The following is a 20,052-nucleotide window of genomic DNA, read 5'->3' on the forward strand; positions in this document are numbered from 1 at the left end:
GGGGCCTGCCAGCTCAGAGATATCTCCCAACAGGCTGTCATTTGATTTTATTCCCCTTTCCTCTTCTCTCTGAAGGGACTTATGAATGACAAACAATACTAGAAGAAGCACATGCCAGATGCATTATAGAAAAAGAATAGTTTCCATCCCAATTTATCCATAGCCCATCAGTGATATGCAGTGTAAGAAGTGCAGTCATTGAAATTAGAAGTGTGTGCATGCTAATCACATTTCTAGTACTTCTATATATGATCTTGGGGAAATCTTTCACCTAGTTTTAGCTTCCATTTATATATATATATATATATATATATAGAGAGAGAGAGAGAGAGAGAGAGAGAGAGAGACAGAGAGAGAGAGAGAGAGAGAGAGAGAGAGAGAGATTTCAGAGAGGAAGGGAGAGGGAGAGAGAGATATATAAACATCAATGATGAGAGAGAATCATTGATCGGCTGTCTCCTGCTTGCCCCCTACTGGGGTATCGAGCCTGCAACGGGGCATGTATCCTGACCGGGAATCAAACTGTGACTTCCTGGTTTATAGGTCAATGCTCAACCACTGAGTAACGCAGGCTGGGCTTACTAGTAGCTTCCATTTCTTGGGTCTTGATTCTACATAAGGATTGCAATGTCCAGCTGGTTATATTACAGTGAGGGTGTAAAGATAATGTACATAGAGTGTTTGAACTAGTACTTGTATTCATCTAGCAGGAATTGACTGTGTGTTCACTCTGTGCTAGCCATGCTAATAATCACAGAAGACAGAGCTATAAACAGACACGGCCCTTGGCCTCCTAGAACTCAGAGTGTATGAGGCAGAAACAGAAACAGAAAGAGTGAACTGATAAAGAAACAATTTCATATATTGGTTTTTCAAAAGAAAAAAATGTACTTTAATATATCAATGATAGGATGCCGGCTCACATTGGTGTAGCTAGTAAGTGCTGTTTCTTTGCAATTCTTCCCAACTGTACATGAGTGACAACATGTTGGTCAGTTGAAATTGGACGTTGTCAGGTTATTTACACCAAGGAAATAATAAAGGGCCACAGATAAGCCTTCCCCGTCTCCCTGCCCCCGAGAACTTGTTCTTATACATTTACCAGCATACTGCTGAGTGTAGTAGTGGCAGGGATATGCAAGGATGATTAATAGGATGGTCAAGGCTCGCTGAGGAGATAGCATTTGATTCGAGGACTTAAGAAGGAGCCAGTCCTTGCTGACATCCAAGGTCAGAACATTTAAGCAAAGAGAACAGCAAGTACAGAGGCTCTGTGCCTTGAATGTTGAACGAACAGCTATTTATAAAAAAATATAATTTATGATGGTGCCTGCCTATTTCTGAGAAGATAGTAACAGACCAGGATTTCTGAGAATGACCAGGGTTGCGAACTTCTAGGTGTTTGATATGTGACATTAATTTTCATAACTGACTTATGAACCAGACAATCTAGGATCTGGGGAATTTTATTCGCTTATGTAAGACATGCTAACATCAAGTGATAACTTTCTGCTGGGACTTTACAATAAACTCATTAGACAAGTAAAGAAAAGGGGCCTTTGTTCCTCAACAAACGCTGTTCTTTAATGGAGAGCCTGGGGGTGGAAACTTGGAAGGAATAGACTCAAGGCTTATACCTACCTTTTGTGTTTCAGTGAGAAATGTGGAGAGGAGGGAGGAGAGTAAGAAAGAAAAGGCAAGTGTGCCAGAAATGCTTTGCGAGACCTCAGGCAGGCAGAGGACAGAGCAATTGGAGTTGAGCTCCCAAAGGAAAACCCCAGAAACTAGAGCACAGATCAGGAGACTGGAGAAAGTAGTTGCCAAAGAGGAAATGCTCCATAGTGATGACAGGACTGCAGATAAGCTTTGCTTACCACTTAACCGACAGGGGATGTCAATCCCAGTCTTTGCAGACCTTTTACCCTGGTTTGCTCTTTCACTCACCTTTCAGAAAATTAACTATTTGTGGGCCTGAGATTTAGGGATACATTTTGAAGAGCTTTCTTCCACACTAACTTGTAAATTATCCTGTAATAACTATTGTAATTAGATATTGTGTATTACCAATTTTAATACTTAAAATGCCTTAAAATATTTTCCCACTAAAATGAATTTCCCCCACAAGTTAATACAAATAATTAATGTCACCCTTTTTTCTAGTTTTTCTACTTTTCAAAAATATTCTTATTACTGCATGCATGAATTACTTTATTAATTATACTTTACTGACTTTTTTTCATTACTAAAGGATACATATAGAACCTGGTTTTAATGCTTAATCTTTCACCTTATCCACAATTGGTAGGGAGAGGTGCTTAAGTTTCAAGGGACCCTTTCTACCTCCACAATACGGATTTTTATTTCTTGCTATCATAGAAGTGTTTTCCTTTGGTAGCTCAAGTCCAATTGCAATAGAATTTCTAAGATGGTCTTGATAATGCAATGACAATGAAACGAATGGGATCGTTTTCATAACCAAACCGTACTTATAAAGTAGGCCTTGCTATTCCAGTAAATAGCATCATATTCAAATAATTCTCTTTTCAGTTATTTGCATTTTTAAATTAAGGAAGTAAATTCATAAGAGTACTTCAAGCAAATGGGAGGGTTGGAAGGCAAAGGAAATAGGACCTCCAGCACCTGTTGCTTAAATGTTATTTAAATATATTTTCTTTTTTAAGTGGGATATCAATTTCAAGTATGAGGAAAGTAAATTCTAGCTCCCACCTGCTCTCAGAGGGAAGGATGGAGCTCAGCATGAGGGTTCATGTGTGAAGCTATAGGCGGGCAGGCAAGGACAGCGGAAAAGAAAGTAAACTAGGCCTACGAGCATTCCCAAGGAGTCACTGCACTTGAACATGAATTAGAGCTTTTCTCTGTGCAGAAATATTGAGCATGACATGTCTTTTATTAATAGTTAAAAATATATTTGCTTATACCTGAAATGCAGGTCTTTAAAGGAGAATTGAGTTTCAATGATTCCCGTTGTTTTCACTCGAGAATGTAGAACATCTTGCTCATTTGGGACATATCCAGGAGCTGTTATTCTGTCCAAATCATTAAGGTAGCTAATAAAAACAAACAAAACAAAATAGCATATATCTTTAATTTTGTAAATGATTTTTTATTGTTGTTTAGAGTCCATTCAACTTATAAAAATCCAGATTGGTGGTTTTCAAACTCGGCTCATCAGAATGATAAGAGCTTGGTGGCAAGGATGTTGCATTGCACTGAGTGTGGTACACAGCTGACCTGTGGGGGTAGGGACACTTTTAAAAGTGGATAGATAAATGTTGCCTTTGCTTGTATTTTATAAGGTGTATGTGATATACTTGCTGGTGTGTAGATAGACATTTAAGAGGAAAGTTCTCTTTATTAGATTTACATCATCCAAAAAGGTCACCTTGTAATTGTGATCACTAGACTAGTCTCAAAATTTAGACACTGAATTTTAAGAGTGATTGATTTTAACATCATGATTTGAAAGTTGTTGTGTTGTTTTCCATGGATTTTTCTAGCTTAGGATTCTGAACAAATTTCACTAAGTTCCATGACTGTATCCACTTAGTCCAATAAAAGAAGAGATGTTTGACTTTCTTGCTTGTCCGCCGTGGAACTCATTCACGAAATTGCTGACCCACCCCTGAGCCAGTAGCACTCCTGGGGACAGAAAGCTGAACCTACACACTGCGCCCACTTCTACTTCCTCCACTCTTCCCTCAGGGCATCAGTGTGTCACACTCTTCTCTGGAGGCCACTTTTAAAACCCTGCTATTACCAGGATGATTCTATTCTCTTTCTGCTCACGGTGTCTAGGAGTGCTGAAAGGCAGGAAGGAGTCTGACTAAGCCCAGTGCTCTATAAGACGAATCTGTTAGATTAGAGGAAAGGAACTACTCTTAGCTTCATCCTTGAAACCAGATCCTAAAACAGTGTTTTATTGCTTTAAAAGCAGTTGAAAATCACTGTTCTAGATTTTTGATACTAAGGTTTTAGTAGCTTAGAAATATGGCTATTTCCGGAAAAATGTTAGAGGTAGCAATAGACCAGTAAGGTTTTTATGATAAAATTGTTCAGAATAATGAACCAAGTTTACACGTATGGCTTAAGTAGAAAGATCATGATGGGTTTTCATCCATTCAGATAAAATTTGAGAGGTAGGATCCACTTGAATATTAATCATTTAAAAGTTGAAATTTCCAGGGACTAAGTTGAGGACCTGTTTATGTCTTAGCATCTAGCACAATGCCTTAAAAAAGCAAAGCTATTTATCACTGGTTAAAAAAGTAAATCCAACAGCAATATGGATAATTTATTCTTGAAGGATCTTTCTCCTTTTAAGCGGAAATAAACTTAGAATTGGCAAAAATTCACCAAAGACAAATAGACAATCACAATTCAGAAATACATATATGTAATAATGTGAAAATATGTCACTCTGTTTTATTCTAACAGAGTTTAATTTATCTTTAAAAATGAGGAAAAATAAAGATATAAATATGTCAGAAGGAAGTATTGGAATATTTTTCTAGCTTACCTATTTTCTATTTTGTGAATCAAGTTTCTTTGTGCATTTTTTATGGACAAATTCTACATCGGTGGTAGGTATATTATTGGTCAACTGATTCATGCAGAAGCAAAAACAAAATGAAACAAAACAGAAACATACCTGCTATGATAGATATTTAATTTATTTTAATAATAGGCAAATGAATGTTTTGGTAGTCACATTTTAATGTACTTTATTTGTATATATAAATCATTTCAAGCAAAGCAGAAGCATTAGCAGAGTGACAGATTTGCATTTAAAATGTTTGTTTTTATAAACAAATATATGATTTGGGTGCTCAACCCTGTAGACTAAATCTTAAACCAAACCACAGGCCCTAAATATATATAAGACAAATCACTTAAAAATATCTAATTTTTTAATCATGTAAAAATACCATTTTTTTCTGGTCAAGTCTATGTTAAATCTTAAAACATATGCAATTTCAATAACACACTAGATAGTCTCAATGAGTAAATCATCAAATATTAATGAAAATATTTCCCTTGTTTGCCACTGTCACGATGCTTTTCCATCAGTGTGCTAGTAGTGATGGGGAGGTGCTATGCTGCCAACAAACAGTATTCTTTTTCCTTGCACTGCTTAGGACTCATCTCTGTTAGCTTCATCTTGAAGGGTATCTATGTTTGAGAGGATAACAAATATCTCTCACACACACAAAAAAAGACAGATAGAGAAAGGAAGGAAGAAAAGAAGGGAGGGAGGAAGGAAAGGAGAGAGGGAGAGGGAGGGAGAGAGGAGGGGGGAGGGAGGGAGGAAGTAAAGAGAAGAGGAAAGGAAAAAAAAGAAGAAAGGGGAGGGAGAGGAAGAGAAAGAGACCATTGCTTTATATAATGATTCTGAAATATACATGAATATGGTACTGATTTGATATTATATTAACTAGTTTTAAAAATTGAATGTCATTCAGTATTTTAGGAAAATCTGTTAATTTTTGGAAGAAAACAAGAGCCATTCAGCTATTTTTCTTAGCCAGTTTTTACTCAATCATTCTTTAAAGGATCCCTAAGAACAAAAATGTTAATATTTAATTTCTCTTGATTTTATCTGAAATCATTTTTAGACATGGGGTGTATTATGTGGGTGGAATCAACTTTCCTGTTGTTATTCTACTGCAAGTAGATATTGTGTACACGTGTTTAGCTTGAAGAACAGATACATTGCCCTTAATATGAATCCATATTGTGATAGTCCCAGTACAAAACACATTTTATGTGTCAAAATAAAGAAAAAAACTAGAAAATACAATAAAATGTCATTTTGTCTGCCCATTTTGTCTATGATATATACATACTTTTTGCTATTCAAGAGCAAAGAACTTGGTAAACATACGACAATATAATTATAAATACATTTTAAGGGAAAATTATATTAAACAATAATGTGTATCTAAAACTAGTAACAGCTTTCTATCATTTATTTATCTATCTAACTTTCCCTTCCTCCCATTTTGAACTTTGCTAACTAATTTTTAATGAAAATATTCCATATTTCAGTTTCTTATTAATTTTGACTGCTTTTTATCAATGATTCATATAAAAAAGCAATATTTTTCTATACTACCGACAACCCTCTTAGTATTAAAATGTGAATATGTACTGGGAAACTTATAAAAGCAGTTATATAAGCTTATATAATCATAAGATGATATTCATTCTCTACTTCATCAGTGAGACAAGAGTTTGTAAAGGACAATGCACCCATTGGGTTTGGGATTTAAAATGAACATAAATGAATAATCACAGAAGACTGATCTTTTCCTAGAATTTATGTTTCTTTCTCTCTCCATAATCCTTCTGCCCATCATGATCAAAAATCTGAAGATCATGCAAGTTTTATTGTTCTGTCCTCAAATAATCTTTAATTTGTTTCACTTTCACATTACTGTTGTTGTTTTTTTCCTTACGCAAGGCATGTTGTGTTTGGGGGTCATCAAAAAGACTGTATTTATATCTTTTACATATTAATATGCATAGACAAAAATATAGAATATGTAATGAAACTATATTTACATACATGCACACACATACTTGTAGGCATGTGACCATGGGATAAGAACCAATTACTAAAATGGAAACCTAAAATCATTTTGATAATGCAATTATAAATAGTGTCACAACTTCCTAATTTCCTTGTTGCTGATAACTGCAAACTGGATGAGAGCTATGAAAATTATATAGTCTTTCTTGAGACTCAAACAAGAATTCCACAATGTACCAGTGTTGTGGATATCAATACACTACTTTTTCTAGAACTCTTCGAATCAAAGCATGTCTCATTAATCTGATTACCTTAGACCATGACTTCAATAACATGAATAGAGATGAAATGAATAGCCCAACCTTAGTGTGCATGTCACCATGCTGTGTTTATGTTGAGCACGATGCAAATAACTAATTACTTTTAGTTTGGAGAGAACATATCTATCTATCAAGATAGCTAGCTAGCTCGCTAGCTATTTATTAATGAATTAGTACTCAATTGTCTTTTTAAAAAATATATATTTTTATTGATTTCAGAGAGAAAGGGAGAAGGATAGAAAGATAGAAACATAAATGATGAAAGAGAACCATTGATGGACTGCCTCCTACACGCCCCCACTGGGGATTAAGCCCACAATCCGGGCATGTGCCCCTTACCAAAATCGAACCCGGAACTTTTCAGTCCTCAGGCCAATGTTCTATCCACTGAGCCAAACAGGCTAGGGCACAAGGATTTTTTTCTTTAATCTTACATAACATCAGTAATCCAGTTATAGAGCAGTTTTAGGGTAGTTCAGAGATTAAATGCTTTCTTAAAGGAACTGAGCTTTCTCCCCCCCCCTAAATTTCTGCTTGCCACTATCAGTGAATAATCTTGGTAGCTGCAAATGCTACAAGTATAATAAGGCATGTGCCCTGACCTGGAATCCAACAGTGACCTCCTGGTTCATAGGTCCACACTCAACCACTGAGCCACACTGGCTGGTCTTGAAAACATATTTAAAACATATAGATCTTCTCAGGAAAATAATTTCAAAATTAGTTATTTAAAACTAGAGGACCGGTGCATGACATTCGTGCACTGAGGGTGGGGGGGGGGGGAGGGGTCTTTCAGCCTGGCCTGTGCCCTCTCGCAGTCCAGGACCCCTCACTTCTTACCGCCCACCTGCTTGCTGTTTCTTACCCCTCAGCTCTCTGCTCCTTAGCACTGTGCTCACCCGTGGTGAGCCCGGCTTCTGGCTGTGCGGCGCTCCCCTGTGGGAGTGCACTGACCACCAGGGGGCAGCTCCTGCATTGAGTGTCTGCCCCTGGTGGTCAGGGCACGTCATAGCAACCAATCATTCTGCTGTTCGGTTGATTTGCATATTAGGGATTTATTATATAGGATGCTCCCCTGGTTATATTTTTTTGCATCTCATTTACATCATTTTGATCTTTTTTATTTCTCTTGAATGACTTTTTATTTTAGTATAATAAATAGAAAAGCCATTTATTTTTCTTATTTGTGAGTATGAGTGCAGAATATACAGTTATAATTCTTAATTGTAAATATTTCCAGTGCAATTCCTGTAGAAAAGTGTTCACTTACTAAGCCGCTGAATCGTTGAGCTGATACTCAGCTGACCTTTCAAAGCAGGCCTGAGTCCCCGGATCTCTCCACAGCCGTTTAATTACCTCCGCCAGGTCCCGCGTCATTCCCCCATCTTCTAGGGTACTTGCCATCGCATAAAGTTGTCTTTGGTCTTCCTATGGCAATGTTTTTATGAAAAGAATAAAAATGTGTCATTGTTTGAAATCACATATTCTTTTTTTAAAATAGAACATTTAAACTGGATGATTTTGGATGATTTTATATTATTTCTTTAGGTAATAATTCCATTGAACATGTAAACAATATATCTAAAGTGCCTTATGATCACTGGCTAATACCCAAAAGAGTTCTCCATTGCAAAAATTAATAGATTTAAGTATTATAATAAAAAGATAGGATATTTTGTTATATATTTTGCTATAAATCATTGTTTTGATTATGATGTAAAAAGGGATAACAATAGCTTAGTATAAGTCCATCGAGCTCTCAGATGGTCAAATGCTCATAAAAAGGTAATGGATCTGATCTAAATTGGCACATAGTATTCCTTTGATAATGGCCACATTTTTTCCCTAGGAAATAAAAATATCAAATAAGAATTAGAGAAATGGAAAATAAAACTCAGTATTCTAAAATCATACTTAAAAATTGATATACAATATTATTTGCCATCATGTACCTCTTTGTAATCATATTACTAATGGTAAACATTTAAATATACTCAAAATTTTGAACGTCCAATGTAGTGCTGTTAATTGCATGCCTTTGGGGGCAAATTAATAGGGCAGAGTTAAGACAATGAAAAAAAAAGAGGAAAATAGAGAAGAAAGCAAAAATTGTGTTAGTCCTGATAGAATATTTGGAGTTGACAAGGGCAGATATAAAAGTACACTGAGTAAATAATACAGTCCACAGTTTACCTAAACTAACTATCAAGTCTGTTTTGTAACAAAAATATTTTAAGAATAAGAATTTGAATTTCACAATAATTGTTGACCAATATAGACCAGGCAAATGAAGTCTGGGCTCATATTCTCCTTGTCTGATTCCAAAGCTCTTACTCTTTCCTGTACATATTCTTATGCTCCAAGACAGCACATGTAATATCTCACACAATCCTCACAAACAGTCACATAGACACTATATTTTTTCCCATTTTACAAATGAGGAATCTAAGAGTCAGTGCTTAATTTGATGAGCCAATAAAGAAAATAAGCATCAGAAGAAGAGTCAAAAAAAAAAAAAAAGAAGAAGAAGAAGAGTCAAACCCAAATATATTTTGTGAAATGTTAGGAGTATGTCCAATAAGAACTTGCTGGTTTTCTGATACAATTTAATTTATTGTTCTTATTGTAAATTGATGCCAATTTATTTCACTGTTTTATTAAAAATCTGCTGAGAAATATAAGGGTATGTTTCTCAATGTTAGAGAGAGGCTCTCTTAAGATTAAAAGCCTTATTTTTGTCTTTCTTCACATTGAGATTTTATTGCCAAACCAAACTGATCAAATGACCATTAGGCCAACATTTTTAAACCCCATTTTCTTGCATCAGCATTGGGTAAGTTTTAAATACTTCTTCCTGATTATTTGGCTATGAGAGAGAACTGCAAAGCCAATAAAATATGATGCAGCCACTTTTGCTGACATTATCTCATTTGCCTCTTTCCACTATTAAAATGCCATTTAGAAGAAATGATGCAATGAGACAGTTGCTCAAACAGTTTTGTCCATACAGGGGAAAAACTACATGCCTTGTTAGCATCCGATAATAAAAGCCTAATATGCTAAGTGTCCAGTAGTCTGATAATCCATTCAACCAAGCAAAGTGTAATATGCTAATGATATGCTAAGGCTGCTCAACCGCTCACTATGACGTGCACGGACCACTGAGGGGCAGATGCTCCGACTGGTAGGTTAGCTTGCTGCTGGGGTCTGGCCTATTGGAACTGAGTGAGATGGGCTGGATATGCCCTGGAGCCCTCCTGCAGCCTCTCCCTGGCTGGCCATCCTCCTGTGTCCCTCCCCAGCCCTGATTGTGCACCAATGGGGTCCCTCAGCCTGGCCTGCATCCTCTCACAATCTGGGACTCCTCAGGGGGTGTTGGAGAGCCAGTTTTGGCCTGATCCCACAGGCCAGGCCGAGGGACCCCACTGATGCACGAATTTGTGCACCGGGCCTCTAGTACCTTTTTAAACCATGCTAATAAACTCTTTCATTTCTCTTTAAAATTTTCCATTTTAATTTAAATATGCTTTGTTTGTATAGATATCATGAACATAGTCTCACCTTGAGCATTTAAATGTTTGACCAATACATCAATCCTACTACCTCCCCCAAGAGCGAGCAATCCTATCAGTTTGGCTTTTGTATTTTGAGATATTTAGTTTTTTTATTTTATTGCATTCATAACTGAAGTTGATGGAGGTGATTTTTAAACCAGGCTGTACATTATAAGCCCATAGAGCACTTCTTAAAAATATTGATACCAGGACCTCAACACAAACAAGATGATCCAGAATCTCTGATGTCAATTTCTGCAACGGTATTTTAAGGAATTTCTCCAGTGACTCAAATGTGAGGACTGAGTTAAGAATCAATATACAGAATTTTTTTTTGCTGTCTTTTTAAATCACATAAGTAATGTCTTATTGGACATACTGCATTTCCATTCTTGAAGTTATTCCTCAGTTGCTAAAGGGCTAACATGGTAATTTAAAGAATCAAAATTCATGTGTTTAAGGGCTTGGGTCCACCAAACAAATTTGAATTTTTAAAATATATAACACAGGTATTAATGAGAACTTGTCTTTTACAGAACATCCAAATTGATTGAAAACTGAACTCCTACTGCTTATCTTACTCCCATGTTTTCAAAACTTCAGTATTTTCAAATCTCCTATTATTGCTCACACGACTCTACATTTTTGACTCATGCCTTTCTTTTTATACTTATTTCTCTCTTTCCTCCTCTCACCCTCTCTCCCTTTCCTCATTTCCTCAAGAACTACAGGACTCCTTCCTCTTTCTTGAACTCACCAAGCCCCCATTTCATGTCTTCCTTATTGCCCACTTCCTGCTTCATTCGGTCTCTTTCCAAACACCATCCCCTCATGCGTGCCATCCATGGCCATCCTTTTTCTATTACTCTCTAGCCCCTTGCCCTCCTTGATTTTTTTCATAGTACTTATTAGTACTTATATAGTACATGTCTTTATTCTGTATCTTTAAGCACTTGAAGGCAGAGATTTCATTATTTTGTTCACTTCTACATCCTTAAGACTGGGAAGAGAATCTAATACATAGTTCATGCCTCTGAAGTATTGTTGAATGAATGAATCGATAAAATAAATATATTAATTATCTCAGACCACACTTGTAGGGAAACTTTAATGGAACCTCCAATAATTTCCCACATTTTTTTTTCTATAGTCCCAAGTGGGAATGAGTGGCATCCTGAAGAAATTTTATTTCTTTATAATTTATTTGGAAAGGCATGGAAATTATGGTGGTTCTAGAATGGCCAATTCAAGGTTGCATAGTTTTGGGATTATTGCTTAGAAAGCAAAATATATATTTTCTGTACAGGTTACCCAGAACTTCCTCATCAATATTAGGGACTTGAGATGGTCCTAGAACCACATGAATATGCATTCTGAACCCTAGATTCATAATTCCAAGATTGAAAAAAATATATCTATCAAATGAAGGAAAATATATCATAATTTAGTTATTTGGGAAAATACCTATTTAAAAATGCCAAGCTTGTTGCTTCAGATTTTTAGAGTCTTTGATAACTAATATTGTTTGCAAATTTCCAAGAAGTTGTAATAGTATGTAAGTATCCCAGACTTATTTGATCTCAGAACTTGTATCATAGACCATCTTCAGGATTATATGTTCTTTGGTTCAGATTGTAGGGTTCACTTTGCAGGGTGCTATGTCAAAAATAGTTTCAAAAACACCCAGATTGTGTGATAAAAGTGTTATAACTTTAACATTCTTTTATGCTGGTTTATTGGATGTTTCAGAAGTTCTAAAGTAGAATATTTTACATGTATGTATATATATATATATATACACACACCCACACACTCACCGCCATATATATATATATATATATATAGAGAGAGAGAGAGAGAGAGAGAGAGAGAGAGAGAGCCGTAATATGCAAATTGTCTGTTACGGCATCACAGTAATGACCGTTCAACAGGCTGGGCACGCATGGAGTACCTCTAGGTCCATCCTCCCCACCTCTGATCCTGCAGAATCGGCGCAGATCCCTCCCACCTCCCATGGAAGTGGCACGGCTCCCTCTCACCAGTGCTCTCAGGCGCACTGCGGCTCCCGCCAGCTCCCACAGAAGCAGTGGGTGGCCTATTGCATATGATATTGTGCACTGGGTCACTAGTAATATTCATAAAGGGTAAATGGAAATTTATTAAATGCCTTTATTCTGCCCTGTCTTGTTTCTTCAGCTTTATTCTCTTTACAAGTTCTATATTCCTAAAGTCAGTCTATTAGATATTAAACCAAAACAAGAACAAGCCCCCTTTCTCTTTTCTTTTCTTTTCTTTTTTGTTAATCCTCACTCGAGGATATTTTTTTCATTGATTTTTAGAGTGGAAGGGAGGGGGAGAAATACATCAATGTGAGAGACACATCAACTGGTTGGCTCCCACATGCATCGGGGCCTGCAACCCAGGTACATGTTAGATGTGCAGAATAAAATAATACATTTTAATTTGCCTATATTCAAAGTGATTACTAAAAAGTAACTATATCTAATATTTACTGGGAGCTTACATTTTGAAATACTTGGTATTTAAATGTATATCTTATGTTTCTCCATTTCACAATAGTCATTATAATTCAGTAAGGAAAGCACTAATATTTTGTGGGTAAGGGAGCTGAAATTAGAGACAGTAAGTAACTGGTCTAAACTTAAGGAACCAGTAACCAAGAAACTCATGTAAATTTTTGATTAAGACTCTTTTCCTCTTTGAATGGCAATCTGTGTGATAATGTACAATGGCTATGTAAGAATATATAACCTGGCATAAATAAACAAATAAAAAGATAAAGAGAAAGCTGTAGGAAATCAGAACTCTGAATTGTACACATTGGTAAAGTGCTTAGCAATTACACAGTTGAATACACAGTTTAAGTGAGATGCATAAAATGCATTAATCCTAAAATCAAATACTAAAGATTGTGATTGAAACCGCTATCATTTATGTTAGTTTAAATAAAAATATGAGCTGTGTAGTGCCTGACAATGGTGATACTTGATACTTGAGAACATAGTTACTCCTGAGAAGTTGTGCCAGTTGCTTAGTGCTGCTTAAATTAATCTGTTTTTTTTCCCATTCAATGCACATTTTGAATAAATTACACTTCCTTTATTTTTCAGTTAGCAATAATGGCAGAAATGTACAGAATCTATTATCTTCACTCTACCTGAATACCAGATCATTAAGACTTTTAACCAACAGATTTCAGGTCTTTAGTGATTGCTGGAATTACCTCTTTGCAAACACTGGGCTATATGAAGCACACAATATCTCTCTGTATAAAACTCTAATATGCAAATAGACCAAACAGCAGAACAACCAAACAACCAGTCGCTATGACGTAACCACCAGGGGGCGAGCGCAGAACATGGCAGGGGTTAGCCGTGGCGGGATGGTGGAGCAAGTGAGCGGGGGCGCCAGACCAAGGCAGAGCACTGGTCGCTGTCATCGGGGTGAGCCTCTGGTGGTTATTGAAAATTCTTTGTTCCTGCATGCTGTGGTCCTGCCTGGAGCTCACATCCACTGCCAGCACCCAGCACTGGCCCCAATCACTCGGTGCCGTCAGCGGGTGTGAGTGATGGCTGCTGGCCCTGATCACCCCTGAGGGCTTCTCCACCTCCCCCTGGTCCTGAAGGGTGATTGAAGCAGCAGCCGCCGCTCACACCCGCTGCTGGAGCCAGCCATGCTCACACTTGCTGCTGGCGCTGGCCCCAATCGCTCCACTCAGTCAGCAGATGTGAGCAGGGCTGGTGCCACAACAGTACATGGGAGCGGTGGCAGTGGGAGTGGGGATGCCAGTAGACAGGGGGCTGGGGGCCGTGGCAGGAGGGGCTGTGTGCCCACCACAACCTCTTGGCCCACAGTTCCTTTCAAGGTACACAAATTCGTGCACTGGGCCCCTAGTATTTAAATAAGTAGCAATAGGCAAGGTTGTGATTTCCAATTTCAGTGATGCAACTATATGGAATATTACACATGCAAATTAAAACAGTAAATTATTTTCAAATTAATGCAGAAAGAACACCTATTTCAGTAATTATTACTGCTTAGAAGAAAGAGAATAATTATTACAAGTATTTTTACAAAATACCTTGCATAGGAAGAAGTAATCTAATAGAAGCCAGGAAAAGTGGGTTTTGCTCTAAGCTCCAGCAATTGAAGGGAGGCCAATCCCTTATTTTGTGACCCTTATTTTTTCACAACTTTAAGTAAAAGGGTTAGTTTAGGTTGTCTTTTAAGGGCCAGTTCAACATCCTAGGTTTGTAGGAAAACACAGTCAGAGTGAAAACTAAACTACCCTTGAATAACAACGTGATCACTACATCTTAGGATGATAAAAACAGTAAGGATATTTGGAGTTCATTTCTTGCAAGTTTCCTTTTTACATGAAGGAGAAAAACTGAAACCTAAAAAAGTAGGTGACTTACTGGAGCCGAGTTCTGGGTTAAGCTGTAAAGGAAGGAGCGCCTAGCAGAACTCCTGACTCTGCTTTACAAAGGATTTGCCCCAAGGATATTTCCGTGCTCTTTGTCAGGAAGAGGCAGAGCTAAATGGAATTTACTGTATTCTTTAAAATTAGTAGCATGAGCTTCCTCAGAAAACCAAAAAATAGAACTACTATGTGATTCAGTAAGTTCACTACTGGGTAGCTATCAAGAAGAAAACAAAAACACTAATTCGGAAAGATATATGCATCCTTATGTTCATTGCAGCATTATTCACAATAGCCAAGATATGGAAGCAACATGAGTGTCCATAAATAGAAAAATGAATAAAACAGTTGTTTTTTTATGCACACACACATATATAAAACATATACATCTACACACATATGTACAATGGAATGTTAGTCATAAAAAATGAAACCTTACCATTTGTAACAATATGGATGGACTTAGAGTAAAATAAGTCAGAGAAAGACAAATAGGTTATGATTTCACTATCTGTGGGGAGGAGTAACTAGGGTGAAGGGGAATAAGAGGTACAAACTTCCAGTTACAAAATCAATCAATCACCGGGATGTAATGTACAGCATAGGGAATATCATCTATAGCATCAAATTAACTTTGTACAGTGACAGATAGTTACTAGATAAATGTGGTGATCACTTCATAAAGTGCATAAACATTGAATAATTATGCTGTATACCTGAAACCCGTGTAATATTGTATGTCAACTATGCTTTAAGAAAAATAAGAAAAAAAATACTAGCATGAGATATTTTTCTTTTCATCCTAATAATTTCCAATGGTCATTTAGATGGTTTAAACTACTGGTAAAATGGGGAAGAAAAAAGTATAAATGTCACTTTCCCCCTTGTACTTACTATACTGTTCTTCTCTGTTTTTATTTTCATATATCAAGGTATCTAAGAATTACTTTGGGAACAATTCAATTGTCATCGGATGCAACCAGCTGCTCCAGAGGGGATAGGGAAATGGGTGAGTTCTTCCTAAGAATGGTACACAGTTACTCCCTTTTTTGGGTGTGGCTAACTATTGTTCTTTGGATAATACTACACACTTTGTTTGTCAACTAAAATGGTTTTATTTGCTTGCACACAAACTGTTTTAAAACAAGTTGGTTTTAAATGTATTTTAACATAAAATAATTACATTACAAAATAGAAAATAGAAGAAAAATGAAACTACTTAGTTGCTATCTTAATAACAAAACCATGACTACTTGAGTATATTTACTATAGAAACATTTTAATCACATAATTTTGAATTATTTTTAAACATAACATTATTAAATAATTGGTTCCATGCCACGGAGTCTTTGTAATGATCACTGAACAAAAATAACTGCAGTATTTTTAGTAAAAATAAAGTCTCCATGAAATGACTCACAATAAAACTAAGAAAATAAAGGTAAAGATCTTGCAGTTTGATTTTATGGAATAAACTCTTTTGTATTTAGCAAATATAAACAGTATTTTTCTCTAATATAGTATATTATTGGGTATTAAGTTTCACTTCTAGGAATAGCTAATGTTGAATAAGGTTATAAAAGAAAAATTTCATTCAAAAGAAAATTGGAAATCTTACATTAAACAGAATTAATGTTTCCAAAATTCATATTTCATATTCTTAAATTTTTGGTATAGATTAGTACTATAAGCTTATTAAGTCCTACTGTTTTATCGCTCATGCTCCATTGTAGGACATAAAACTGTGATTATTAGCATACTTACTGCACTTCTGGCATTTTCATAGTCAATCCCGAGGGTGGTCATGGCTTTCACAATAGCTAGGATAGATTGCAATGTATTACTGTAAATTACTGCTTTGAATTCCATGCATTCTTGCTCACTGTAACCGTTCTTATGGATGATCCTATAATTTAAACATGAAAAGCTTTCATGAGCCAAACAATTGATTTTTTTAAAATACTAAAACACAATAATACTTTGCTTGAATAAAATTAAAGTATATATTTGTTGAAAAAGGAAGAATTTTGTCCATACATATATGCTAAATCTGAACAATATTTTTTTGGTTTTTGGATTTTTATTATCATTTGGGTTTAGTACAATATTTTCTTTCTGATTTCCTAACACTAAATATAAAGACAACTTAGGATTTGCTCTAGATAAAGCGCTATTAAAAGTGGGGAAATCATGAACATTTTATTTAGAAAGCTTATTTCTTTTCAAGAGAAAAAACGCCCAGCTTCCCAGGACAAAGTTGCATAAGTAGTGTTTACACATGATACCAAGAGGAAAAGAAGTACGTTAGTATGAAATTCATGTCTTTTCCTCTCACTTAAGACACTCTAAAAAATAGGAGTGTGTGCTTTCTATTTAGAGCAGTAACAAAGGCATCTTTTTTTAATGTAGGTAATTCCTGGCTGTTAAATTCCTGTCACACTACATGCGTGCCACTGAGCACTCAAAGCTGAAATGCTCACATTTAATTTGGCTGAACTCTTCTTTTCCTTCCACTCATTCAATTAGAACTCAAAAATATTACAATAGTTTTAGAAATAGATTAAAATAGATTTACCTATTAAAAGCTAAAATCTTTGCATATGCTAATTACTTTATTGCTTCTTTATTGCATAATGTGTTATTTCTTTTAGCTAGTTTTTTTCTCTCATTGTTTTGGAAATGCTTTGTGCCCATTAGGCATTATTCTGGATGTCATGTTATTAAAGATTTGTGTTGTATCCATTTACCTAGAGACTTTAGCATGGGGGTGGGGGTGGGGGGTGAAGATCACCCTATCTCCCAAGATATTAAAATCTTTAAGTGGATTCTGCAGTGAAAGGGGTAGAGACAGTACCTATATCTCTTCTACTTTTAATATCTTATTGCCAGTAATTGCTGTATTTGAAATGTAAATATGCCCATGTTTATCTTGACATGTTAAACAATTAGAGTAAATTAAGTAGTCAATTAAAGGCTATAGAAAATGCAGTAAAATATTTTTGTGGATATATTAGGAATAAGCTTATTAAAGAAATTCCAATTCTTAGTCAAAAATTAAAATTGGAAAATTATTTTAATTATTAAATCAGAATGCCAACTACAAATAGGGGTCATTTAGATTTTCTTCCTGGCACAGTACTGATCCCTTTCCTTTCACCATTGAAAAAGGAAACCTCTATCACAAAGCAAATGACAAAAATAGACTTTAAAAAATCCAGCTGCAGTGGGACTTGAAGTAACTTGTTCTGGAGCTGCACTAATGTATTTCTGTGAAATAGAGCTCTCTACCTGCAAGTTAATTCCTAGCTCTGTTCAAATTAATAAGCTTTTACTGGGCATTTTCGGTAACATATTACATTATGCACTGAAGAAAATGAATAAATTAAACAAGTCCTTCTTTCCCCCCACCCCCCCAAAAATAGACTAGTCACTGGACACATTAATTCAAATTAAAAGATATTAAAAATTAATTCCTCAATCACACCAGCCCCAATGAAATACTTAATACCTACATGTGGCTAGGACAGTGGTTCTCAACCTTCCTAGTGCCGCGACCCTTTAATACAGTTTCTCATGTTGTGGTGACCCCCAACCATAAAATTATTTTCGCTGCTCCTTCATAACTGTAACTTTGCTACTGTTATGAATGGTAATGTAAATATATCTGATATGCAGGATGTATTTTCATGGTTACAAATTGAACATAATTAAAGCATAGTGATTAATCACAAAAATAATATGTAATTATATATGTTTTCCGATGGTCTTAGGCGACCCCTGTGAAAGGGTCATTCGACCCCCAAAGGGGTCGCGACCCACAGGTTGAGAACTGCTGGGCTAGGAGCTACCATGGTGAAGAGTACAGCTATATAACCTCTCTATCACCCTGGAAAGTTCTATTAGAGACTACTGGATTATAGGAAGGGAGAGCATATCTGATTTTTGTACAGTGTGGTTATGTGTAGCAACAACCTCTGCATGGTACAATGCACTAGAAAAGAAAAAGTGATACATTTTATTGGGAGTAAGGGATCAGGGTAGAAGCAGTGATAAACAGTTGAATTTTCTAGCATAAATAGTTATTTCCAGATAATCAAGAGGAAGAGAATAACCTAGGCAGAAGAATCAGTATGACCAAATATAATGCTCACAGTCATCAAGCTTTCAATATGTGCCACACACTGTTTCAAGTGCTCTATTTACCTCCTCTTCTCATTTTTTGCAATAAGCTCTTTAAAGTAGGTAAAATTATCATCTAAATTTTGCAGGTAAGAAAAGTAGTCAGATACATTGACTAACTAGCCTTAATTTCATTTATGGTACAACTGGGCAGCAAATGCAATCTGATTTTAGAGCCTATGATCTTAGCCGGTGAACATGTTGACTATTCCTAAAAGACTCTGAGGAGGGAGAGATGGGGCAGAACCAGGAGAAACATTATCTATTTTGTCATTGTTGAACTACAGCTGTTTATGCAATTTTATATCTTGGTTTTTCAGTTAACATTAGTATTTTCTTTTATTAAATTTTTTTTCATATACATATAACTTATAATGGACACAAAATCTTAAAGGTGAATAATCCCATGATTTCACAAACTATTTGATTATGTTTAATTTTAATTTAGGGTATTTTATCCTATCTTGTATTTCAATATTTGAAATAAGGTGGATATGTCTCTGTGCATACATTTTAATATTTATATTATTTTATTTTCATATCTTTTTATATTTAAATTATTGTATTATTAAAAATTCTCAAAAATATGTTTAAAAGGTTAATAATTATTTTATCAACTTATTGTGCATAATTGCCAAAATTATTTCTATAAACTTGCTGTAACAAGTTTACAAGTAGTAATAAGAAATATTTATTTCTCAAAACATCACTCTTATTAAGTAATATTACTTTGCAATTATTTCTTGCTAATTTACTAAGATGAGAAACAGCTCATTATTGTTTAATTTTTTATATTAGTGAGGTTAAACTAAATATATATGTATATATATTTAATAGATATTAAACTGTTCATAGTCTCTTCACATTTATATATATTGGGCAGCTAATTGTTTTTCTTAACAATTAATAGCTCTTTACATATTATGGTATTCAATTATTTATTATAATTTTTTTCAAATATTCTATTTTCTCTTTATTTTATTTTATTTATGGTTAAATATATTT

The 20,052-nt window shown here is 35.4% G+C and overlaps 1 protein-coding gene across 1 annotated transcript in view; it reads right to left on the reverse strand.

Annotated features, from left to right (window-relative positions):
- Window positions 1-20,052, reverse strand: part of GNAT3 (G protein subunit alpha transducin 3) — a 46,332-nt gene that overhangs the window by 10,405 nt on the left and 15,875 nt on the right. Inside the window, exons 3-5 of the mRNA XM_006088719.1 lie at window positions 16,633-16,774; window positions 8,141-8,298; window positions 2,940-3,068 (exon numbers count right to left, since the gene is read on the reverse strand). Of these exons, the coding sequence (XP_006088781.1) occupies window positions 2,940-3,068; window positions 8,141-8,298; window positions 16,633-16,774 (429 nt within the window). The remainder of the gene's footprint in view (window positions 1-2,939; window positions 3,069-8,140; window positions 8,299-16,632; window positions 16,775-20,052) is intronic.

Source organism: Myotis lucifugus, unplaced genomic scaffold (genome assembly GCF_000147115.1).
Source record: "Myotis lucifugus unplaced genomic scaffold, Myoluc2.0 scaffold_52, whole genome shotgun sequence".
Classification (NCBI taxonomy): Eukaryota; Metazoa; Chordata; class Mammalia; order Chiroptera; family Vespertilionidae; genus Myotis; species Myotis lucifugus.